Raw genomic sequence first — 27,383 nt, 5'->3', positions numbered from 1 at the left:
ATCACATTAATTTCTTGTCTTTATTCTATTACCTCGATGTCGAATTTTTTGGTTGTTCGACGTATTTAGGTAGGTTACTTCACTAAAGCAATGCTACCAAGTATCGTGACAGAGATTTCATCTTAGCTTTAGCAACAAAAACAAAATACAATTTTAATGCAACTAGTCACTCCGGGTCAGACGCTATAGTGAGCTGTTTCTAATATAAACTGCACACTCTTACGGGTTGAAGAAACAGTCTGCTAGTTCACCTTACAGTGGGATCCCCGATGAAAACCTCACTTAACATGGCCACAGACGCTCAAGATTGGCAACAGGGCGTCGTTTCACTTGTCTAACGTCTATGCCTAAAGTCCGCATGCCTAGCGTCACACACCCGTTGGCAAGGCTATTTCTCGTCCTAACACTTAGCGCCTCCTTCCCGGTAAAAATACTCCATCAAAAAGTTTTGCAATATTGGAATTTGGAGGTACACAAACACGTATGCAATGCATTGCCACGCTCGCACACATCTTTTCCCATCAATACATGTACACAAAGCTTCAACTTTTGTTGGTAGGGGTGCGCTGTCGCTCCTGTTACTTGTTATTTGTATGGGAGGGAGGAAGAGATACCAGTCTTCTTGTTGGAATACTTTTGGTCAGCCTGAAGAATCATCCAGCTTTTATAAGTGTCATTCAAGTCCGAGACCCGTGTAATCGACCTTGACGGATTTGAACCAAATGTTGCCAGATTGTTGATTTTCGGTTAGACAGTAAAAATCCAAACTTTGGAGCCGGTTGGACATTCCCACCTTCATTTTAAGGAAAATACCCGTTTTTGTCAAATTCTCTTATTTTCTTTTGCATATATCCGGAAATATTAGGTTTAGATAGAGAGACTCTGAAAATCGCCATCTTAAACCGAAAATTCCAATCGAACAGAATCAGTTGTCAAAAGTAAAGTAAAGTCCAACCGAACAGGAGAGTTGTAAAAAAACGTTTAGAGAGCCTTTAATAGGGTAATGACTAGGGGGCCTGTAATAATAAAGAGTTTAAAAATTTTTGGGACATATTTTTTAAATTTTTGACAGCTTTTTATTAATTATTCGAAAAGAAAGCATCAGAGAAAGGCTCCTCGAGTGTGCTATTATATGTAGCATCGTGAAATTCGAAATTTCTAATTTAAATCACTGATTCTCAAAAGAACTAGCCATAAATCGACAACAGCAGCATAACTATTCACAGTACGTAACTATTCACTGCAGTAAAATTATCATGAAAAGGAATTACATATCTAGATTCTATAAAGGTTATTTATTCCAAGCAGACACTTATCACGGAACAATTTGTGCACGTGGCAATACTGACATACGAAGCTGCATTGTTGCTAGATTTTTTGTTTCAGATGATGACTCTTTAGGTCTCTCTAGGTTTAGAAAGAAAGAAAGATCAAAATTGAAAAGGGCGCACACTGTTAAAAATACTTCGTTATGTACTGTATACAAGCTTCCACGATATGGCCAAGTATTTTTATATTGCATAGCAAATCACTGCTTCAAGAAAAAATAATTTTGCTGTTGGTTTTACATCAAAAATACGGGGTTGCCTGCTTCAAAACGCTATACACTGGGATCGGCAAGGAAAGAACATCGATGACAAAGAAAAAACACCGGGGCGATGAGTGGTTCTGATATAAAAAAATCTGCAAAGCACGATGAAGTTGGAATTTTTGACTTCAAATTGTACTAATTGAGCGAAAAATATAAATTTACTTTTCAAATCGAGTTAAAAATATATTGGGCAGCACTGGTGCTCAAAAATGATTTCTTTTTCGAATTTCTTGGGTAATTTTCTTTGAAAACGTGAATATAGTGCCTTTCTTAATATTTCCGGCGATATAAGCAAAAGATAATAAGAGGGTTTGACAAAAACGTGTATTTTCCTTAAAAATGGAGGTGCTCCCATTAATCGAGGGAATGTCCAGCCAGCACCAAATTTTGGATTTTCACATTCTGACCGAAAACGAACAATCAGACAAAATTTGGTTCAAATCCGTGAAGGTCGATTACACTTTTTCTCAATCACTTGACAATCACGTGGAATGAGCCGTAATTATAATTGAGTATATTTTATCAATATTTGTCGACCAACATTTGAAAGGGGCGGATAAGCCAACTGTCAAACAGAACGAGTGAGAGTTATTTTTTGCTGGAGCAGCATAGGAAAATGAACTCTCACTAGTTCTGTTTGACAGTTGGCTTATCCGCTCCTTTCAAATGTTTGTCGACATTTAGGGTCGTACGATTTCCAGCAAATAGTCCTCATTAATATACCAGCAATACAATTATTTGTAATACGGTAATACGACAATTAATAAAACATCAAGCTTTCAACGTTTTGTATTTATGGACAACAGCATTTTCCTATGAGTTCAGAGCAGTGGGAAAATGCTAGGAACGAAAAATGTGGCAGACATTAGGGAACATTAACTAATGAACTTTTACATTCTTACGATTGCATTATCGTTAGAGATTGAAAACCGAATCCCATGAGAAACTCGTACTTACCTATACTCTGCCCAAGCTGGGAAGGAATGATATTAATTGGCCCACTCAGGTAACTAGCTGGCGGTGCAGCATTCATCATCGAACCCATCGAGCACGGTGGTACCAGCATTGTGGTTGAGGTATGTGATATATTGGATGGTCCCAGATTACCGTACGGTCCTGGCGAGGGTGTGTATGCACCGTAGCTCTGTGAATGGAAATTACTTTAAACAGGAAATCCGATAGACGTTCTGTACTGGGAGCGGAAATTGCCGTGTGGGTATCAGGGGAGGTATAAGCAATGCATGCACATGATCCTGCACGGAACTAGACATTGTGAAGGCAAGCTGCTGCCACTCTCGACAATCAATGTGCATGAAGGCTATTACTTACATCACTCCGGGAAACGCTTGGCACTGGCAGCGGAGTTTGCAAATCGATATCCGCATCTATTTCCGATATATCGTCTGTGAAACCATTTGGGAGCGTCGTTTCACCTGTGTTTGATGTCTGGAATTTATCGTTCTCCTTCACCGTTCTGCGCTTCCGTAGCGCCACGCGGCCGACTACTATTGACAAGCAGAGAAGGATTGCGACGGCTACAGCCACTATGAGGTAAATGTAGAATTTTTCCTGGTGCTCTGAAACATGGAGGAAGAGAAATTCCTTTTATTTTACATTACAATTCATTTCTTGATTCGGGCGTGGCTGAAATACACTCACCACTCGTTCGTTGTACATTTTTTTTAGATGCAATGCTTTCTAGCTGTAGTTTTGCTCTTTGAAAGGTATTCTAACTAAAACAATAATATGTTCGTCAGAAACGAACGACAAATTGGGTTATGTTATCTTGCCCATTTACCCCAGCATCAGCAGTAAAAGTGAGTCGTCCACAAAGTTCACCAAGCACGTCTGTTTTTTTTCAACCAGCGAATGTCATTTGCAAATATAGTGCACAACCAACGCATGGTGAGTCTACAAGTAGAGCTTTCGCACTTGATCCAGTTTTAATTTTTATGTGGTTTGTTGTTACGTGCCTTTGCTCGCACTAATGGAATGAAATCGAAACCTTTAAGTTTAATGGCTTATGAGGCCTTCGCAAATATTGTTATGTACTATGAATACCCATCAATATTTCAACAGGTATCGTAGAGAATGTGACTTGCAGCTCAAAGTATTTTTACCTTAGCGAGTCTGCTTGCATAGTGCTCCGTTATTTGAATAACCGATGTGACCCTGATTCGATGAAATATTTTCTAGAAGATTGTTAAGTAAATGTTCTGGGTTTGAAATTTCTTTTGTAGGAATCGTGAGATTAAGGAGAAAGAGAAAGAGGACTCTGCCTCTAGTAGTATATAAAAATAATGTTCAAAGTGTCAAGTTTCAAAGTAGCATCACATTAACGTAATGACTGCTCTGTGGTTTACCTCATTGTTACCACTGAAAAATTCAGTGAAATCGTCATGGATTTTTTTGGTTATTTAACTTTTTCGGGGGCTTTCCCGATTTTAATAGCAGCTCTCTCTCTCTCTCTCTCTCTCTCTCTCTCTCTCTCTCTCTCTCTCTCTCTCTCTCTCTCATCTCTTTTCCTCTCGTTGTCATCATGATTCAGCCGACAGCCTCGTCTGTTTACTCGCCTCAAATTCGTTGCGCGTCTCGACACACGCAAGTCGACTTTAACTTGGTCTCGAGTCATCATGTTGTCAGCACGTTGGGCCTCTCTATTCCTGGTGCCGTTGGGGTTCTTGAAGAGAACAGTGAAATACTGCACAGTCGTCCGGCATCCTTGTAACGTGGCCGGCTCACCGTCTCCCAACTTTCGCCAGGTGAACGATGGGAATCTCTCCAAACACTGCTTGTAGCTCGTGATTCATACGCCTCCCCCACTCTCCGCTTTCCGTTTGTACTCCACCAAAAGTAGTCCGCAACACCCATCATTCAAATACGGTAACCCTACCAGCACGGTTGTTACCAAGTAGTTGTGGAAACCGAATTATGACTAATTTCAGTCGTAATTCGGTTGCTTCAACTAAATGGACCTAGAGTGAGCTACTTGGGTCGTGCACATATGTATGTCTTCCATTAGAAAAGTTACTGTCTCAAGTCCGTAGAGGACTACCGGTCTGATTAGCGTTTTGCCCACTATAGTCCACTTACGACTGAAATTAGTTATATTTTAGTCAGCACAACAACTTTGAAACAACCGTGCTAGTAGGGCGATCGAAACGTCTTGCGGAGAGAAAAGTAGTCTTGATTTCTAGCTTGAATGCGTCGTTGGTTCTCCTTACTCATATTATTGTCGACGCTGACCAGAGATCCCAAATATACGAACTCATCAACCACTTCCAGTTCATCGCCGTCAATAGTCACTCTCCATAGGAAGCAAACGTTGCTTTTCTTGGCGCATCCTCCCACCTTTTATTTGGTTTTCGACGCATTGATTTGTAACCCTATCCTCCTAGCTTCCGTTTGTAGTCTGGCATAGATTACCTCCGCCTTCCCATGGTTTCTAGTAATGATGTCGAAGTCGTCTGCGAAGGCTAGGAGTTGGCTACTCTTGTTGAAGATCTTTCCTCTTGTTTCGATGCCCGCTCGCCGAATCACACCTTCAATAGCATTATTGGATAACGTTGCGCCTGCTCATGGTTCATCCCTCTTCTCTATACCGTTCTCATATATCCCGCCAAAGATGGATTTAGGCACACGATGGTCGAAAACGGCCAGTGCTTTTAAGTCTTCATCAAGCATTGTCCCCGTCTCGTGCCCGTAGAGGACTACCGGCCCTATTACCGTTTTGGACGATGGTGAAGCTTACCAGACCTTGTGGAGGCTGACGTCACCAACGACTCGAGGTATACAAATCCGTTTACCACCTCGAACTTGCCTCCGTCGATTACGATTCTATTACCAATGCGAACTGCTGCGAGCGTGTTTGGTTCATCCTGCCAACAGATACTTGGGATTACTTACGAATGACCGAAACACAAATGGCCGAATCACGAATCACCTAAACATAAGTGGCCGAAATAACAAATGGCATAATATATCTAATGGCCTAATCACAAAACGCCGAAACACGGATGGCCGAACGTCATATTTGGCCGAAAATATTCACGGCCTTCAACCTGCACAAACGTTGAGTTCATGCTGTCCTTACTCGCTACCGAACGTTCGGATTTAACTAAGGGATAATCCCTACTCATCAGTAAACCTAGGAAAATGCATGCCCCTAAATAGAAGTGGTTACTGCAGGGGGTTGCCCCCCCATAGTGGCCGGTGCTTCCGACGGAGGGTCACCGGCGGTTACTCGCGGCCTGCGGCCGTCTCACCCTGAATCATCTAGGAAACATTTGCCACTGACACGGTACACTCGAGTCTTTTTTTACACGGTTTGTTTTTTTCGATTACTCAAGAACGGTGCAATTTAGGGACCATTTAAAAAATACGTGTCGAATGTCGGGCCTCTCAAAAACGTATTGAGAAATAAATGAATGGTCTCTAAATAGCCCCGTTCTCAATATTCGAAAAAACAAACCGTGTAAAAAAAGTACTTGAGTGTAAATAAATCTTGCACCTTATAATAATAGTAAATCATTTGCATTTAGGAGAAGAAAGAATATACTCTATAGTAAATAGTTGTGTTGCTTATTGTGTTTTTGTTTGATTAAAGTTATTTGTTAGCTGCTTGCCAATTCATGTTTTCTATTTAATAGTTATTTAGGCATTTCGAAAAAATGCGTGATTCGGCCATTCGTGATTCGGCCTTTTGTGACTGTTGTTGAAATTCGGCCATGTGGATTTCGGCCATTCATGACTCGGCCATTTGTGTTTCGGCCATTCAGTAGCAGCCCAATACTTGTGTTTAAACATATTCACTATCATTCTTTCATTCTCTACTTCACATGTCAGCTTGGTATACTGCGCAGCAATCGCCTGGAATGTTCTTCCGGCAATGTCAAAGTCGTCAGCGATGTAGACAAATCGACTTATTGAAGATCGTTGTAAAGCCGCTTCAATAACTTCGAAGTACGATGCTGGTCTAACAAGCTAGTCGTTCGCAGGATTCACCAGGGCCTAATTACCTACACAAATGGCTGATATAATAAATGGCATAATAGATCTAATGGCCGAATCACAAATGGCCGAATTACAATTGGCTGGAACACGAATGGCCAAATATCAAATTCAGCCGAACACATTCGCGGCCTTCAAGGTACACAACCGTTGGATATCAAATAAGGGATAATCCCTACTAGTCAATAAACCTAGGAAAATGCATGCACCTAATTAGAAACGGTTTCTGCGGGGAGGCTGTCCCACCACAGTGACCGGCGCTTTCAAGGCGGGTCATCGGCGAACACTCGCGGCCGGTGACCTACGATCTATTAAAAATATCAAAATGCTCACAAAATAAGCAACAAAGATATTGCTTACGCAGTTGCGCTTTCGTTCAAATGATGTTATTTGTTAACTGCTTTCCAATTCAATTTCCAATTCAGGTATTTCGAGAAAATTCGCCTGGTCAGGTTGAGATGTTCAGCCTTTAGTGAGTCGGACAAATAGAGGTTCGGCCTTTCGTGATTCGGCCATTAGGATTTTGGCTATTTGTAATTCGACCATTTATCTTTCGGCCAATCGGTACTAGCCCTTCACCAGCCTTGTAATTTTTCTGTAGTCTAATAACTGGCAGCGAAGTTTGTCAATAAAGCCGAGTCAAGTGTCAAAGGCCGTTATACCCAAGGCTTTGAATTGAACGTTTCATTCAGACAAGTTACATAACACTTTCTAGCGCAATGTTAAACTGGAAGCAGGATGTACCATTGCCTAGTTGAAGTCCCTTGCGTTTCAACCGCGTGCGCGTGATCCTCACACAACACTGCGGTCACTATCGTGGGTTTGATTAGTCTTGCCAGCTTCCTGAGAAGAATATCAGAAAGATCCGATCCGATTATCCTGCAGCAGGAACATTTTTTCGTCCGAAAACAGAATTTGTACGGTGATTGTGCTTGAGTAGCTGCCGACATTTTTCGACTCTTGCAATCTTTTGCTTTTCAGTCAAACCGTGCACTCGTTGCTTTTGTTTGGAATCAATCGAAGATCGTCTTTCAAAATATTCTTCATGGTTGACTGTGAAATGTGCAGGTCCTTGGCCGTTTTTCATCTAAACTGATCTGGTTTCCATCCAATCCGTTCTCTTACTCGCTTGATAGCTTCCGTTATCCTTACATTGCGTTTACGGCCAGGTTTGGGGAGTATTTTCCAAGAACTGGTTTCGATGTATTGCTTGATGGTACAAAAGATGAATCTTTCGTTCATTCCGAGTCGCTTCAGCTTCTTTAAAATATCACACGGATGAAAATTTTTCAAAAATAGACTTTCCTCAAGTTCCCTTTTTGCGTCCATATTTATGTTCATACACTCTAAAAAAATGTGCATTCACATCTGTGATTGACCTATTTTTGATTAAAGACGTCCCAAAAACAGTGACAGTTATTACTACTCACCCTGTATAGTATAGTGACATATGATATGAAAACCCGCATTTTTTTCATTTGGCGTTTGGGGTGCCTCTCTCTGAGTTAGGGTGATTCCAAAAATTGTCGTTTTGCCAAACTTTTGCTTTTTTCAAATCATAACTTTTGAACGACTAAACCGATTTTCATGATTTTGATTTTCCTGAACACGTGCTGATTTATAGCCCATATAATAAGTAAGATGGTAAAAAAACACAAGTAAGATGGTATACAAAAGGTTTCTCTCACCACTAGGTAGATGGTTTACATAATCACGCGTCTCCATTGTTAAAAATATAAAAAATTGGATCATTTTGGTCTGCAAACCATGAAAATACAATAAATTTTTGTTTATGTTTTCGCAATCGCAATCATAACAAAATAATGGTTTCCTAGTCAATATTTCATTTCATCAAGATAGCTTTCATTTAATATAACTAAAATCGGTTTAGTGGTTCTAAAGTTGTAAATTTTTAAGAAAAGCTCTAAATGCAAAAATGCTGATTTATGGAATCACCGTAACTCAGAAGAAGGTACCCTAAGAAGCCAAATAAAAAACGAGTGATTTAAAATTTTTCGAAAAGTTAAAAGAAGGCAATATTTGAACAAAATCGTAGCTTTTTTAATTCTCGATAGCTGTTGCTTTTCCATAGTATGCTATATGTATCTGTGCTCAGTTTACCTATATCATACTTTGCTATGACTAGCATTAGTTAACATTGTGGTTGTGTCTCGGACATTAACCCCTCTGTTTTAAATTTATTGTAACCTTTACGGATCGTGCGAAAATATATTTGCTAATCTTAATCTGAGAAATCAAACTTATTTTCTAGAAGACGAATGGTTTCCAAACAACTCACACACATCGTCACACAAAAAAGCCTAAAAAGCGAACTTTCATTGAAAACACATCTTCCGCACGATCCAACAAAGCCACGTACATACATAAATTTTAATTTCCTTGCCTGAAAGATCGAGCATTCGGGCAAGCAATTTATTGATGCAGTTTTATTGTCGGCTTGTATATATGTATATGTTTTGGAACGGAAAATTCTTAGTTGCTGTGGTGCCTGGGGGATAATCAGATATTTGTTAGCAAAACGATATTCCATTCGAATGCCAGAAGGATAATACAGTCTCGAGAAAAATCTGGCAATCTCGGCGTAGAATTTGCATGTGCTTTCCACATACTCGTGCTGCTATGTGAAAACGCAATGAAGCAAATTCAAATGAAATTTAATGCAAATTCACCCGGTGAAGTGGAAAAAGAAGCCAACTGCCTGAAGAAAGGGACGGCCATGACTTGAGGCTATCATTAAAATGCATTTAAGCAGCAAAGATTTAATGGATAACAGAGTAGAATTTAACGAGTATAATGAGAGTGTTGTGGGAGAACGTTGAAAATCTGTTGGATCGATGGCAGCTCAACAACCATGTGAATAAAACTTTCCATAAAATAAGAAAAAGATAAAAAATATATTAATAAAAAATGTGTTTATCAACGTGAACTTACTTTCGAAAAACGCGAATAATTCAGTACACTTGGCTGTTATTGTCATCGCAATCGTACCAATATTTTTCGATATTTTATTATTGTCATGGGCCATGCTTTGGTTGTGGTCCTCGAAACTGACTTTGTCGTCCTTATATTCCGGTAACTTTTCCGTCGTGGGGGTGGGTGTGGGAGTAGCAAAGAAAAGCTGTCCCTTCGGCAAACTTTGCGTTGGACTTCCGCGCTCGATTGGGCCAAGCGGTGTATAGTTTCTGCTGAGAGGCTTTACCCGTCGATGAACAGATTCTAGAAGCATAAAATTTCAAGCTTGCATCATAACTATTGTGCCATTCCTTGCACATTGGCCCGGGCTGCATGATACCCGGGGAGACACGAATTCGGAAAGCAACAAGGCTTGCGCTCGGGATGAAGATGTGCAGAAAATAACGCTCGCGGTGATATTTGCCCTCGTTTTGTACGTGAGGTTTTGTCGGATGGCGTCACAAATAATGATGGTGCAAAATTTTTGGTGCTGAGCTAGCAGTGTGCTTGGTAAGCCGAGAGAATTTATTACGTTGTTCTTTGCAATTTCGTAAATGGGAAAGTTTGTGCCAGGAAAGTTATCCGCTGAGAAGTTGTGCGAAGTAATCGATTGTACCAGGAGGAAAAACTTTGTGAAATATACCGCGGTGTATGTTCATGATTGGTTGATAACGTTTCATAGAATCGGTCATAATTTCATAACCAGCCTTGATAATCTGTTCTTGATGGGTGGTGGAACGGTTTACATTTGTTAGCAGCTGAAGGTGACGGTTGAACAGAACAAGTTAAGCTGTTTTCTATTGGCTCTATAATTCTCATTAGAGGTGACTGTTTAACACTGTCAGCGAATTTATGTAATTGAGTTTACATTTGCAATTAGAAGTATTTGTGAGTAGAAGCTTAAACTTACTTATAAATTGAAAACAAACTTCGCAGTAGAATATTAAAATATTTTATAAAATTAGTAAGCGCACTTTAATGAAACTACACGGTAACACGAGATTTGTCTATAATCTAGTTGTTTATTATTTACCTCGATCTTCTAAGAAAATGTAATATCATATAATTGAGATAGGTGTATAAATATACGCTTTAAAATATCCATTTCTTTTAATTTCGCCTTACTTCACACAGCGACTGCTGTTAATCAAAAAATGACAAAATATCATAGTTTCAAAATGCGCATAACCTGAATCATCTATTTGTAAGTCAAAAGCCTCTTATATAAGACAGCTAAGCCACGATTTTGCCCACTGAAACTAAACCAGACGACTGATAGTTTCACTGCGAACTAATTTGATCTTAATAAAAACACGCCGAGATTATTATTATTTCCAGATCCTTGGCATGGTGGGAATAAGAGCAAATAAATGATCACAACCCATTTGCCGGCAAGCGCAGAAAATTTGTCATTGTTTAAATCGCACTCTATATATTGAGTAGCAGCCCAAGTATCGGAAAGAGAAATGTACTGAATTGAACGTAATTTGCTGTGGAACCGGCAGAAAGCCAGGAACTGGAAGTAATTAATGATGCACATTCAAAACAGGCACGTTTATCTTCACTGCGAGTGCGACTGCAGTACTTCGTTTAAATTGAAACTAGTTGGCTTAGTTGAATTTTCAGTCAGCGGAGGCTGAAGGCTATCAGGTTATTAATTTACTTTTTCCATAAGTAGGTAGTTGAGAAAATAAGTTTTACCAGAATTTACACATGAATGAAAATTCAATGTTGGCAAATGAATAATTTGATTTTCGATATCGGCATTCGCTACTCACGCCATTTTTGCAATATTTATCATATTCATATATCAGTTTGCAATATTTGAATTTGAATTTGAATATAGGCCATCATGAATCCGTTATCCTTACTTAAGACTTATTTACAAACAATTATTGGACAAATCCTACATATAGAAACAAGTTACATATAAAAAAAATAGACTCTAAAGCACATCTCTAAAGCAGTTGTCCACTGTAGTATAACCTAGGCCTATTTTGAATGGTATTCGAGCTTATGCTTCACTTACCACACTTCACTTAGGTGGCTTGCCGTCCTAAGACAAAGCCTGTTGAACAAAGTTTTTCCATGTAACTCGGTTGAGGGCTACCGCTTTCCAATTCCTCGGACACCGAGTAATCTCCGCCAGATCTCGCTCCACCTGGTCTAACCATCTTGCTCGCTGCGCTCCAAGTCGTCTTGTTCCTACCGGATTTGAAGCGAACACCATCTTTGCAGGGTAGTTGTCGGGCATTCTTGCAACATGCCCTGCCCATCGTATCCGTCCAGCTTTAGCCACCTTCTGGATACTGGGTTCGCCATAAAGCTGTGCGAGTTCATGGTTCATCCTCCGCCTCCATACTCCGTTCTCCTGTACACCGCCGAAGATCGTTCTTAGCACTCGTCGTTCGAAAACTCCGAGCGTTTTGTACAGGGTGCAAGGTAGACAAATTCGTCGACTACCTCAAACTCATCGCCGTCGATCAATATACTACTGCCCGAGCGGCGTCGTTCGGCCTCGGTTCCGCTTACCTGCATGTACTTTGTTTTAGACGTATTTACCTTTAACCCAATCTTTTCTGCTTCGCGCTTTAGTCTGGTGTACTGTTCAGCCACCGCCACAGATGTTCTGCCGATAATATCCATGTCATCGGCAAAGCAGACGAATTGACTAGATTTGTTGAATATCGTGCCCCGCGTATTGATATCCACTCGGTTCATAATACCTTGTAGCGCTATGTTGAACAGCAGGCATGAAAGACCATCACCTTGACGAAGCCCTCTGTGTGATTCGAATGAACTTGACAATCCACCCGAAATCCGAACACAGCACTGTGTACCATCCATCGTGGATTTAATCAGTTTGATGAGCTTCCTGTGGAAACTGTTCTCGTCCATGATTTTCCAAAGCTCTTTCCGGTCGATGGTATCATATGCAGCTTTGAAGTCAACGAACAAATGATGCGTGGGAACTCTGTATTCACGGCCCCTTTGGAGAATTTTCCTCGCTAATCCGCTAGTCCTCGCTAATGATGATACTAATAGGCATCATACCCGCTAAGACACAGAGAACTTGAGCTTGTCGTCGACCATGACTCCAAGGAGTTTTAAAGACCGCGTTGACGAAATAGTGCAGTCCCCGACGCTGATATTTGCTTGCTGTACCGACTTGCGGTTGTTCACCACGATAACCTCCCTTTTATGATGCGCTAGCTCCAGTTTCCTGGAACGGTTAAACCTCCTGAAAAGCGCAAAAAGTTTTAGGCTCTCGTTAATCACATTGTCGATATGTATAACAAAGGAAAGTGACCTATTGAATGATACCCCTAGGTCACGTACATATTCTACACGCGGTATAGTATTATCCCGGTGAACGTAGTCGAAGATCACCGGGCTAACTTTCCTTTCAGTGATGACATTTTCACTGAACACTTATTTGTATTAATTTTTAATCCATAATTTTCACAGAACCTTTCAAAATACTCTAAATCGAGCTGCAACTTTAGGCAGTCGTCCATAGCCTTAATGGAAAAAAAATTTCACGTCGTCGGCATAAGTTAAAACGGTTGCGTGTGAGATAGCTTCACGCAATTTGTTCATTTAAATCACAAACAGTAAAGGTCCTAAGTGGCTACATGGTGGTACTCCTGATTGCATGGTAAACGGACAGGATTTGTTGCCACGGATGTTTACAACTTGGGTTCTATTTTTGAGATACGATCTTAACCAGTTATATCGCGAGTCTCGAATGCCAAAGTCTTCTACTGCCTCTAAGATGTGTGTCATCATCAAATGCTTTGCTCATATCGGTGCGTATGCAATCCATTTGTAGACCACCGAGGTAAACTCGCTAAGATTCGTGACCACTGATTTTTTCTTCAAGAATCGGTGCTGTACAGGAGAAACGCGGTTAACTATATTATCGTAAGGCTGACTATATACCAGTGACTCGAAAAGCTTCGGAATAGTCGATTCTACATGACCTTTAGTCTCTTTTTTATGTACCGGAATGACGTACGAAATCTTCCAGATTCCCGGAAAGTAACATCTTGGTTACTGATGATAGACATCAAAATATGTTTTGGAGGAATATTTTACAGGTGACGTTGATTAGTGTTTAGTGATGGGATCGCGTTCTTGCGGAGGTAGGAAATTGCTTCGAGAGGCATGATGCAGGGAGCTTCTTCTTCTTCTAAAATGATCAACGGAATCAGGAACCGGAGCTTGCCAACTCCTGTTAAGTGCAACGATAATGAGGAGTACCTGATTACCGAAAGGGGGCTGGGCGTTGAAACCAACGTTTCGATGTACTTTTGAATGGCGAACAAGATGGAGCTGTCAACAGAAACAGGGTAACGATTGAGATTAATGGACAAGCTGTGGATCCACTGACTCTGGAAGAGACTAAAAAGCAGCTAGAGAGCTGAATTCCAGGAATTTGACTTGTAGACTCCTACCTTGTTCCTTGTTCATAGACTTCAAGGCGGCGTACGATTCAGTTAAATCTAATGTGCTGTAGCGGATTATGCTTGACCATGGTTTTCCAACATATCTGATTAGGCTGATACGTGCTATTCTTGATGGTTCTAAACCAAGCGTCAGAATAGTGGGTGAGACAACGGACTCGTTTGTGACTTTAGATGGTTTGAAGCAAGGAAACGGGTTGTCGAATGCGTTGTACAACATTGCATTGGAAGATTCCATATGCTTCTAGGGTTCGTGGACATCACCGATATTATCGGTGTTATCCTAGAGCTATGGAAGAGGCGTACATGTATCTTAAAGTGGAAGCTGCAACAATAGGGCTAATCATAATTTCTACCAAAACATAGTATTTGGTTACTAGTAGACATAGTGGTAGCTGTTCGGGTTTGGGAATTACGGTAGTGACATATGGAGATACTTTTAAAGTGGTCTACGAATTTGTTTACGTTTGGTACGTTAAAGATATGTAACAATGATGTGAGCCGTAGAAAGGCGGATAGCGGCGGCTATCAGAGTCTTTTACGGATTATGTAGTCTGAAACTCCGCACGAAACTCGCACTCTATAAGATGCCAATTTTCCTGGTGATATTCTACGGCCACGAAGCGTGGACGTTGAAAGAGGAGTACCGACGAGCGGCGTTTTTGAGGACAAGATCCTGCTATAAATTCTTGGCGGCATATTTGAAGAAAGGGGTTAGACCCGCCGTAGTGGTTAGCATTCACGCCTCTCACGCCGAGGACCCGGGTTCAAATCCCAACTCCGCAGAAGTCACTAGTGGTTCCCTAGTGACAGGGACAGAAACAGATCCCTAGCTAAATCATGACTTTTTTCCGGGAAGCCTATCCGAAAAACAAAGTTGAATCTGCTGGGAAGCTTACCGCGAGTAGGAGCCAGCAGAATTAGGCCCCCGGGATTTGCTTGAAATCGGCTTTTACATAAGCTTCAACATCAAACAAGACACATCCATCACGTTTCGTCTACACCTGTTCGAACAGCTTACAAGATCAAATTCTGACTACAGATTGTTGTTTGAGGCTTCGGCTGAGTTCTCAATTTTCTCGATAACACTTGCAGCATTTTTGGAGACATACTCGCCGAATAGTTTAGCGTCTGTATTCAGTTTTATTCGCCAATGTATAATCCGTCATCTTGGGATCAGCCTTGACTTCCCGGATAGCCTTCAATTGCAGTTGATAATCAAGGGTTCCACTAAAAAGCTCTTGGTTTGCACTTTACAGGTGTAGTTGTCAGTTTTGTAAGCTCCCGAGTTGACAGGTGATATTGCAGGTGACTTTGCACAATTATTTTTCTTTACTCCTCCTGCATGATGAGTATCTTGGTATCACATTAGTGTTAAACTGTAAAAAAATGTACCGAGCACTATTTACAGACAACTAAGTGCTGTCAAAAGTTTGCATAGGCGATCACTGGGCGGTAGGGGAGCTGCTATCGCCAAAATGAAGCACCTCATTTCTAAATGATCTAAGCTTTAAGAGATTATTTGCTTAGAAATAGTGTTAACTAGTTTTTTCCGCAGCCATATCTATTTATTTATTGTTTGAACCGCCTGGCAGTCGCTCTATTGATTTTACTCAAAACCAACAATTCATTAGTCTAGTTTTAAAACGATTGGAATATTCGGTAAAACAGAGTAGGTGCTCAGCTCATCTGCAGTAAACGTTTTCGCAGTATAGATGATACCCGCTAGTTAAAGCCAGCTACTGCAGCACCTCACATACATAAAGCAAAATGTACTTATGAAATAGTATTTCCACTGAGCAGGATATGGATAACGCCTTCTGCTATGTGTTTTCAGGCAGAGTAAAACATTTGTTCAAGCTCGTAAAGAAATCTTCCATGCCGGTAGTCTCTTTGTGCTACAGTTACGTCTCGATTTAGTAACGGTTGAGAAATTTTGGGTCGTGCAAGCGAATTATCCTATTCCTAATAGGGATCGAACGAGTTCCGTGTTAAATTAATCACGCAAATTAGTTTTTAGACATTAATAAAATCAGGCCGTCACTGTACCAGTGCTTGGTAGCATAATACCGGCTCGGTTGTATTTATAACGGTCAGTACCAAGAGTACCAACCTACTCAGTTATAACAGCCCGGATGAAGAATTGATTTTATTTTCCACCGGATATAGATTCCATTCGCTCTTGGGCGCTCATATTTTTGATTTTTTTTACTTGGGAAAAGTTTAATTCAAAATAAGTATATGAAGATTGTGGATGAAAGTGACTACTAAGAGACTACCTTTGTTGAGTAATTGTAAATCCTTATTACTTTGCCAGTCACATAAATTTAAAAAAAAAACTGTAACTCGAAAAAGACAGTTTCAAGTTGTTGCCATTCTCAGCACATTAATCCATATCCAGTTTTCGAATCCATATCCAGTTCCAGAATCACCCTTATTAAAAAATGCTATTGAAGGTACGTCACGTGTGAAAGATTTTCTTCGATGGAGTACAATAATGGCAAAAAGTGCAGGAAACCCAGGTAAAAGTGAAATAGTGAAACTGTTACTCCCGGACAATGCCGGTAAGCGATAAACCAGAAGCACTATCGTTTGATAAAAACCAGAGTCAAGTTGAGTAACGACGGCCACTAGTTATTTTTCTGGGTTTTGGCATCGTTGAGATTTTTCACACGGTTGAGAGAATTTTCCTATTCAACGACGCAGGGAAAACAGAACCTGATTTAATTCAACTAGCGTCGAAAAAGACCTTCATTTTTATAGTCATGTTATTTAGTAGTATTTAACAAATGTAATATTCATTTAAGAAATTGCATTTTAAACATTCCCGCGTATGAAAGTTATTTGAATTTATTATCTAATAAGTAGCTCAAAGCTACTTTTTATATATTTTAATTATTTTTAGTAGAATTAAGTCATTTTTATTATTTTATGATTGTAGCATTATTTTGAAAGTTTTGTGTGGTAAAACTAAGCTAAACCCTGTTTTTAATTATTAAAGGATTAGTTCAAAATTTAATTGCAATTCTACGATCCGGTTCAGAATTGTTGGTTTTTCGTATCACATATGTTTAGTAAACCTAATTCAATCTATAAGAAGTTAGTATTAAGCGTTAACAAAACAATTAAGTGTATAATACAATTACTTTTTGCAATAGTTAAAATATAAAATGTTTATAGTTTACATAACACGTTTCCCCTCCAGTAAAACTCTACCGGTTACGTGTATGTTACTCAAGCATTACAGAGCGGTTTCATGTGTGTGTGTGGTGCATATTTTTAGATAAAGCGTTTCAATAGAGGCAGACAGATAATTGATTTCGATAGACACTACTCACCCTCGAAAGAAAAGTCGTTGTCCTGGTTGTAGTCTTGTATCGAGCGCGGTGGCATGGGTGGCGTACTGCTGGTGACCATGTAGCCTGGAATGTCCGACACTCGATTATTGGACGGACCACCTTGCAGTTTCGGTGCCGGCCCGGGCGGAAGAGCGTCTGATTCACGGAAAAACTGGTCCTCATCGTACAAGTCGTCATGATCCTGCTCTAAGTCACTCTGCAGCGGTTCGTCCGGTTCCGGTGCAGCTTCGAACCGGTCCTTTAGTACCTTCCGTGGCACTGCTCGTGCAACGTGACGGTGCAAGCGTGAGTAAATGGGATAATGGAAAAATAATTTAGTTTAAACTGGTGGCGGTAATCGTGCTTTAGTAGTGACATGTTGGGAAATCATTGCAGAGATTAACACTACTCAGCGGAAATATAATTAACATGATACTAACCACATGTGTAAACAACTTTTAAATACATCCTCGAGTCCGGACGACACGGTTTTCCGAAAGTTGTGCTGTCTGCTGACAAGGTGCATTTTCTCCTTCCGTGGCATTTTTGCATAACAGTCTCGGTGGCGTAAGATGCAAGACATGCTGAAACAACAGCCTTCCGTCAGTTTATAAACTCATTAAATTGTGTTGTGTTATAGGAATGAAGTACAACAAGAGCCGAGAATATTCAACGCCATTGGCGAGCTACCATGCACGGACATCGTGTGGTGTGATGCATAGATATCGAGCTGATTTCGTTCCAGCACGATCCTGTTGTGTCGTTGCAATCCGTGACAGTCACAACGCACCGTCGACGGTTTTCGGTCGACAAGAGCCCATGCATGGCAGATATTGCCACCTCTAATTGAATCCGTTATCTGTAGCTAGGCGACAAATTGGATAAATGACATCGGCTGCATTTAAATAGATGAACCTGTCTCATCTTAATACGTGGGTATTGTTCAGGCTCAAATGAGCGGAATCGGTGCCATCAAAAGCATATGAAAAGCTGGTCGGTAAAAAGCAGAACTTTATCAGTTTCCAGTTACGGACAAAGTATAGAAGCACCGGTGCCGCATAATTAATCTATTATTTATGAAATGAAACAGAAGTGTCAACGACCATGCCACATTGAGATGCATTTATTTCAAGCTAAAGATAGCTAAGGGTTATATCATTTATACTGGCACTAATCTTTTTTGGTTGCACTCCGATAAAACCGAGCGACTGGTGCAGGATATAGGTTATAGAGAATTCGACGGGGCTAATTGGCCCAGTCCACAGTGAATGTGGGCTATAAACTAGCAATTTGCAGCATGGATGCAACATCCATCAGTACTCACTGATATATTTGACCGTATCATCAACCGGCACGGGCTGTTGGTTGCCTGCAGCTCAGATCTGAATGCAAAGAACTGGAATATAAAGGAAACCGCGCTGTTGCCGAAGCGCGTTCGAATATACGTGTTCGGAATTTCGATGGTTTTTACAGTGAATAGAACTAGTATTAGAGAGGTTCATTTATGTTGCTACCAGTAAACCGTACCCAGGTATTTATTTGGTTCGTTAGGGTAGTTGAAGGTGTTCACAAGATTCGAAGTAAAAAGTTTTCCCAAAAAAATTATCATTAATTGGTTGAAATTACTCAATTTCGAACATTATTTATTTTATGTATTGCATTGTATGTATTGTATATTATTATTAGAGCACCAAAAATGAAATTGGGTATCTATTAGGAAACTGAAAAGTTTTTTTGTGTATCTTAAAATGAGCTTTTTCGGCTTAATATATATTATACTATACTATACTATACATGAGCGCATATCCAATTGTTTGTTGCAAAATTTTTTTAGAACAGTCTTGCAAACCATGTAAACTGCTTCTTTAAAAAACCTTTGTTGTAGACTAATCTTAAGTTTTTTTTTGTCTTGACCTTGAAATGCGGTCATACATATATATTAATATTTATTTTGAAACGATGGTTCTACAATTGATGAAGCGACGGTAGGGGAAAGAAATGAAATTTTTTTTTTGGTGAAAGAGGGAAAGAGCGGAAAGGTAAGGAGGGGGGGGGGGGTATTGGTAGCTATGCTTAACAAGTAGTCGTTTTGACTCCTACCTTTTGTCCAATGCTGAAAGGTGCATGAGCCTCTATGGTTCAAAGGTACAAGTACCAGTGAACCACAAGCACTGACGGGTGTTGTGGGTTCGAATCCGGCTATAATGTCAGATTATAGCTTGGTTCGACTCATGCACCTTCCAGCATTGGACAAAAGGTAGGAGTAATAACGACTACTTGTTAAGCATAGCTACCAATATCCCCCCCCCTCCTCACCTTTCTGCTCTTCCCCTCCTTCACCAAAACAAAAAATCATTACTTCTCCTCCCATTCTTTCATCAATTGTAGAAGCACCGTTTCAAAAAATATTAATATATGTGCCTGACCGCATTTCAAGGTCAAGACTAAAAACACGAGGTTGGTCGATGAAGATTGTTAAATATCTATAGCCGTTTTAAAATACCTAGTCGTTGCATCCGAGGATGCAGATATAGATCTTCGAAACGTCAGCCGAAAACGTCAAATAAAGTATTCGAAAGAAATTCCGAGACCGAGCAGCGCCATGTTTTAATTACTTGAAAAGGGGGGCTCCGTAGCCGCAAGGTTATCGAGTCTGCTTTGACAAGCGAGTGGTCGTGGGTTCGAATCTTAGTAGAATCAAGCTATTCGATGTCAAGTGACTTTAGCATGGGTTTATTCTCAGGCCCCTCCATTTACCCTTCATGCTGAATTCTATATTTACCCTCTGAAGCCTCTTGACAGTGCAAATGTCCCTCCTATAGTTTTAGTGTACTGGTCAGAGTTACGAATAAGTCCTCGCCAGGGACGGCTATAATATGGGATAGTACTAGCAGCGAGAAATAAGTGGGTAAAGTAGATCAAGCTTTGAAGGAAGGATAAACCTCAATACACACAAGCACGCATAAAATTTAATAAGCATATCGCTCATTTAATAGCGATTATAGCAAAAAGAAACGCAGTGCAGGTCATACAGCAAACACCGGGGCGATATCACAATAGATCAACGATACTGGTCGCAGTGATGAGTCCGCACATGAAAAAAAATTACTTGAAAATTGGTTACTGAAAGCTATTAGAAGTACAGGGATACCTCGATTTAAGACAATTTATAATTTCAAAAAGTTGTCTTATAACGAAATTGTTTTATATCGAAACATGATTTTTTCAAGCATTTTTGCCTTAGCACTGACCAATTTTGCTCTGTGTTGTGTGTTTACGTTTTTTGAACTATTTATTATTGTTTGAGCTATTAGTTTTTTACGATTTTTAGCATTATTTAGAAATAATGAACATCTTTATGGCGCCGCTTTTGGATTGGAAAATTGGCACAGGTGTCGTTACCAACTATATCAAAGGAATTTGTCTTATATCGAGGTAAAAATTGTCTTATATCGAGGTTGTCTTATATCGAGGTATCCTCACGGTGTTCAAAATACCGGTATTAAAAAATAAAATAGGCCATTTAAACGGAAAATGCCATTTGGTTTGTATTGCCATCCTACACCTCTGAGCCAATTTTTTAAAAAATCGATCGACGAATTTTTGAGTTGCGCCCTTTTGAAGTTTTAAAGGGCAGATTGCTCATATAAAGTAAATAAAAATCTTCAATGACACCTCCAAAATGAACGTAAATCACAGTCGACATTGATTTTTTTATGCAATATATGCCCGTTGCCGACCATTTTAGGAGTTTTACGCTGTATTGAAACTAACCGGAAATGTTCCGGATTAAGTTATCGCTGTGGGAAATAGCCAGTATCGATCATGAACAAATACTTGTCATGCGACACCTCAAATACGCCAGAATTTAAAAACTAGATCCCTGACAGTTAGATCAACTACTTAGCGCCACGTTGGTTATATATGGACAAGTTCTGGGGACTTCCGGGAACACTCAGACCAGTGGCCAATTTCGTCCATAAACAAATGCTTATCGTGCGGCACCTTAAATCACACTAGAATTCAGTAACTAGATCAATAGATGCCAAATCTGCTATTTAGGGTCAGGTTTGGTCATATCTGGACATATTTGGGGGGCTCCGGAAACCCCTAGGAAATGACCAATTTCGAACATGAACAAAAGCTCATCATACGACACCTTAAATCACACTAAAACTTTTAAAATAGATTCAAGTAAGCCAAATTGAGTACCAAGAACTACAATGACCAATTCCGAACATGTCTTTATTATCAAAAATGTACCACATTGTGTTATTGACTTTCCAGTGGTTCCCGGAATCCCCCAAATATGTCTAGATTTGACCAAATCTTATCTTAGAAAGCAGATTTGGTTTCCATTAATCTAGTTATTGAATTCTAGAGTGATTTAAGGTATCGCACGATAAGTTTTTGTTTATGAACGAAATTGGCCACTCGTCTGGGTGTTCCCGGAAGTCCCCGGATCTTGTCCAAATATAATCAACGTGGTGCTAGGTAGTTGATCTGACTGTCAGTGATCTATTTTTTAAATTCTGGCGTAATTTGAGGTGTCGCATGATAAGTATTTGGTCATGTTCGATACTGGCTATTTTCCACAGCGATAACTTAATCCGGAACATTTCCGGTTAGTCCCAATACAGCGTAAAACTCTTAAAATGGTCGGCAATCGGCATATGTTGCATAAAAAATCAATACCGGCTGTGATTTATGTTCATTTTGGAGGTGGCATTGAAGATTTTTATTTATTTTATATGAGCAATCTGCCCTTTATAACTTCAAAAGGGCGCAACTCAAAAATTCGTCGATCGATTTTTTAAAAAATTGGCTCAGAGGTGTAGGATGGCAATACAAACCAACTGGCATTTTCCGTTTAAATTTATTTTTATTTTATTTTTTAATAACGGTATTTTGAACACGGTGATCCTGTAATGTGCATTATGATTAGCACAAAATTTTGCAGAAGCTGTTGTTACTGCTACTTAAAACTGTGTTGGCAAAATATGCAGCTACTTTACCGTTTTACAGCTTTTCAGCAGATTACCGACAAGAAGAATTTAAATAGACTGGTGAATGCCAATTTACAATAGCTATACAGTCAAAAGCTGATATACAGCAACGTGTAGTATAACGTTTCAGGAATGCCAATAAACGACTGCTTTTGTACTAATTGATTACCTGGGTAATATTTCCACCAATTTTTTCGGCTTGAACAGATGTTTTAGATTGGTCTAATACTTGCCCTTCTCGCACCGTGTAATAACGTACACATTGAAAAATAGAGTGATTTTGCATGAGATTATCCTGCCATCTGGTTGAGCATTCAGCTATGCAACACTAATCGCTAAGCAGCTCTGCTGTGTACAAAAAAATTGACAACACTATCAGTTGATTTGCAGCATCCATGATGAAAACAGCCACGCAACAACGCTCGATACTTTGATCGTACTGCCAGCTCCATCCCAGTGCGAACAAGTTGAAAATCGTGACGCACTTTGTGTCAGCTAGATATAGCCTTCTGCAGGAACGTGTCGAACGAAAGCCTGGGTCCGGCCGCCCGATGATGCTGCGCGACCGTGAAGTGCGGTAGTGAAAGACAGCCTCATCGTTGCACGCCTTGGACCGGGAGGTCGAAGCCTCCGGTTAAGCGGTGAAGAAATATTTGGCTAAAATGGAGTTTTTATGCGGAAGCGTCAGTCGAGGCCAAATGTGTCTGAGTAGCAGGTAATTACCCAGAAGGGGCGTCTAAAGGTGCTTTCCACTGAAGCGCTGCGTTGTGGTTATAATTGATGAATAAACTTACTTCACGCTGGACGGCAATGACTGGCAGGGAATCGGATACTTTACGTCCTTCACTACTGAGGTAAGCAATGGCGTCAGAAATACCTCTCACCATTACTTTTCGAAGAAAGTGCTACTGTGGCTGATGATCAGCAAGAAGGGAATGTCCAGAGCACTGTTATTTCTTTCGGTGCCTTAGTGTCTGCCGGAGGCTGCCGCCTTCATCAATAAGTACCACGCGAAGGAGGATGAGGTCTGTTGGCCGGACCTGGTCTCGGCGTATTATGCTAATAGATCACTGGAGGCAGGCTTGGCATGCACTTTTCGCATAGATTTTGCTCTTTTTATTACTGCGTCTCAGCCAAGCATAATTTGAAAATGTAGTGTATGGGACATTTGTAGAACAAGTAATTGTCTACAATATTGCTGAAGAAAGTAATGTTTTATCTTTTGTATTTACGGTGCTATAAGGCTGCTACCCTGTTGGTAGCGAAAAGAGCGCTCTTTTTGCTACCAACGGCACTGCAGCCCTATAACGCCGTAAATCACGTAAATCACGGACGAACAACGTCACACGCAGTACCTTGCAAGTCGTAAGGGCCTGCATAGTGTCGTCGTCCTGAAAGTAAAAACAAGTTAGACTAAAACTTCTCGGTCGGTGGTTTCTACAGTTGACGGAGGAAAAGGCACAATTTGTGTGTCTAAAAATAAACCAAAACCAGATACAACTGTACTGTCTCCTTTTGTACAGCGCCTCTATGGTTTAAAGGTATACGGGTACCAGCGAGCCACCCGCCCTGGCGGGTGTTGTGGGTTCAAATCCAGTTATAATCTCTGATTATAGCTTGGTTCGACCCATGCACCTTCCAGTATTGGACAAAAGGCAGGAGTCACAACGACAACTTGCTAAGCGTAGCTACCTATTATCTCCCCCCCTCTTCCTTTCCACTCTTTCCCCTCCGTTCCCAAATAATTCTCATTACCTTCCCCTACGTCCCTCCATCAATTGTAGAACCAACGTTTAAAAAAAATATTAATGTTTCAGTTTGCCATTTATTGTTCGAGGGGTACTCAAACTTTGGCTTTCCCGTTGCACACAAAAAACCTTTTAACAAATTTCTCGTTAGTCAGTTCGTCGGAAGTCCATAAAGAAATTTTATGCCTCGAAAGTACGTGAAGAATTCTTTCAATTTTTCTCCTATTGTCGAGAGTTTCAGTTTTGAGTAGGTTGTACCGGTCTTGATACGGAGGAAGGACCAAAGGTTTTCACCAGGGTAGAAATTTCAAAAAATACCGGAAGAATTAGGTTTGTACTGCTTCCAACCTGGAGGACCAAATTCAAGTGTAAGGGCTCCAAATTACAGCAGTATATTTTAGGAGAGAACGTTCAATAGAGAAGTACAGCGCACGTTAGCAATATGGATCTTTAAATTCTTTGGAGATCCTAAATACTAATAAAATCCAAATTTTGATTAGCTTTTCATATTACATATGAGTAGTGTTCCCGAAAACAGACTCTCGTATCATGAACCACTCCCAAGTCTTTAAATACGTATACTCTTTCCAGTACTTCGTTGCTGATGCGGTAGCTCCATATAATAGATTCTTTCTTGCAACAAAAAGAGATGACCGAAAACTTGCGCACGCTAATTGAAAGCTTATTCTTACGACATCACTCCGCAAAAATTTGTAGTTCACATCAGTCTTCAATAGATTTGACTAGCACAAGCATTTTAAGATCATCAGCATACATCAATATGGGTCCTCGTGGAAGTACAGCACAAACGTCGTTAAAAAATAAAGAAAACAATAGAGGTCCGAGGTTACTTTCTTGTGGACGTTCAGAATGGTTACATTATCAAAGCCATAGCTATTTGTAGCACTCACATTCACTTAAAAATATTCGGAAATATATTTGGGAGCACCCAGATTGAAAGGCTTGCTGTTAGTTTGGCCGGTACCCTTATTGATGGTCGACATTTTCGGATGTATTATACGTGCGGTATTTCCTGGAAGAAAACGGATCCTTCGGATCAAAATCAATGCTAGGATATCTAACGTATAGAGAAAGATACGGATTATCAAATGTCGGCTATCCGCTGGAGAAGTAGCTGCTGAATACTTGTAGAATATTGACTAAATGTGGGAGGATATGGAAAGAGCAATATCCGGACTACAGATTGAGAAATTTTGGTGAATACTACGGCAATCACGCCTAACAAGTTGTTTAATTGTCAACTCTTTGTCGATAAATTGCAATGTTTTACTAATGACTGGGAATACTCTGGATACGCTCAACATCGATGAAAAAATGATCTCTCTAGCCGTCTTAACGAAAAATCTTCTTCAAACCCCGGTCCAGATGGTATTCCGTTTGTGTTTTTAAAAAAGCACATTGAAAGTAGCCTAGGTTACTTAGTCGTACGAGATGATTCTATCGCAAAAGGTTCATTAGATTTTATCGGCCTTTTAATCCCCCTCCGGCTCATGTTTTGTCGATCCACCTCAAGCGGAGTATTTCTGCTTCCATGGAAAATCGTCTATATGCTTTCTGTGCACAAAAAAGGAGGATCGGAAAAATGTTAACAACTACCGAGGAATCTTGACATCGTATGCCATTTCCAAGTTATTTGGACTTGTAGTCATAATTTCGCTGCTGTCAGACTGTAAACAATACCTGAGTGATGATTAAAATGGATTCATCGCAGGTAGATCAACCGCTACGGATCTCCTATATCTTACGGGAGCATCTTAAGTGGAAAGCATAGCGGGTCGTGTTCAAATGGACATAATCTATACCAGCGTTTCCCAAATGGGGGCTCGCCAATAATTTACTGCTGAACTGCTGATCTGTACTGATTTGTCTGCGTCGTTTGACAAAATCAATCTTGATATTGCGATTATCAAATTGGGAACACTTGGTATATGCGGTAGTGCTTAGCGTTGGTTCAGTTTCTACCTCGTAGCTCGTAAACTGATTGTGACAGTCGCAGGTTTCAATACGTATGTTGCCTCAGGGCATTATATTGTTCATCCGTCCGTTCGATTTTCGAATACGGATCAGTTGTCTGGCATCCATGTTACCAAAACGAGATGGAAAGGATTGAGTAGGTCCAACGCCGTTTCTGACGCTTTGCTTTCCATCGTCTACCATGGCGAAAACTGTTCCACTGGCCGAGTTACTAAAGTCGATCCTGATTTATCCACTTGGAGACACTGTAGATACGAAGAAACATTGCAAGTGCTCAGTTTGCTGCTGATATGTTGTAGGGAAGAATCGATGATCTTGCTATTCTGGGGGAGATTGATCTAAATGTACGTCCCAAAGCACTACGAAATAGTTCATTGCTCTGAATACCATTCCAACGCACCAACTACGGACGAAACATTCTTTAACCCGTAAGTATATAGCGAGTACTTAATCGAGTTGCTTCCGTATTTGATTTTTAACTGGGACGTGAAACAATCCGTCATAACTTTTCTGTGTGTTTTTTCCCGCCAATGCGGACTAAGAAAATTGTTAGTGTTTATAATTGTAGGGGAGTGTCGTCGTGGTTGGGCCACGTTTTGGAATTCGCCCATAACTTTCGTCTCAAAAGGAATTTTGGAAATATAAATACATCGTTGCAGAGGTTTAAGAATATGGTATATTTCCGGAAAGTTTTGAACTGATTGCTTGAAAAATAAAAAAGTCATAGCCATTTACGTGAAGACAAAAAATGTTGTCATAGTCGGGCCATGTTGTACAGGTTGGGTCACCGCAAAAAATCTAAGACATACGTATTGAAATTTTATATAGAGACATGAAAAGAATGAATTCCGTGAACAACGGCTCATATAGGTACAAATACTCTATTTTTTATTGCATTTTTGCGAAATTTTGGCGATCTTGTAAAACCAATAGGGGAAGACGGGGTAAGACGGCCCCCCTAAGTGAAGGACCACCAAAGGGGTAAGACGGACCATGGCGGAGTAAGACGGATTGTGGCAGATTTGAAGGTTTCTTTAAGTTGTAAACACAATTTCAATATTATTTACTAAGTAAGAACAAGTTCTTAAGGGGTTTTAGGTACATGCTAAAAGAAGGTGTAGTTTAATTTAGAGACCTGCTAAAAGAAGTAATTTTACTACTAGTTCAATTTTGAAAATAAGAGTAGACGTTATTTTACTCCACTGGTTTTTATTTACTCTTTTCTTGGCGTTATTTTGTTGATTTGTCAGCCGAAC

General features: G+C 40.2%; 1 protein-coding gene across 1 annotated transcript in view; it reads right to left on the bottom strand.

Annotated features, from left to right (window-relative positions):
- The window catches only part of LOC128739903 (protein eva-1 homolog C), a 200,749-nt gene that overhangs the window by 3,127 nt on the left and 170,239 nt on the right, over positions 1-27,383 (bottom strand). The window contains exons 6-9 of the mRNA XM_053835405.1: positions 17,819-17,962; positions 17,379-17,657; positions 2,921-3,168; positions 2,549-2,735 (exon numbers count right to left, since the gene is read on the bottom strand). Coding sequence (XP_053691380.1) covers positions 2,549-2,735; positions 2,921-3,168; positions 17,379-17,657; positions 17,819-17,962 — 858 coding nt within the window. The remainder of the gene's footprint in view (positions 1-2,548; positions 2,736-2,920; positions 3,169-17,378; positions 17,658-17,818; positions 17,963-27,383) is intronic.

The sequence above is a fragment of the Sabethes cyaneus genome, chromosome 3, assembly GCF_943734655.1.
Source record: "Sabethes cyaneus chromosome 3, idSabCyanKW18_F2, whole genome shotgun sequence".
Lineage (NCBI taxonomy): Eukaryota > Metazoa > Arthropoda > Insecta > Diptera > Culicidae > Sabethes > Sabethes cyaneus.
This window is presented reverse-complemented; position numbering and strand designations above follow the sequence as displayed.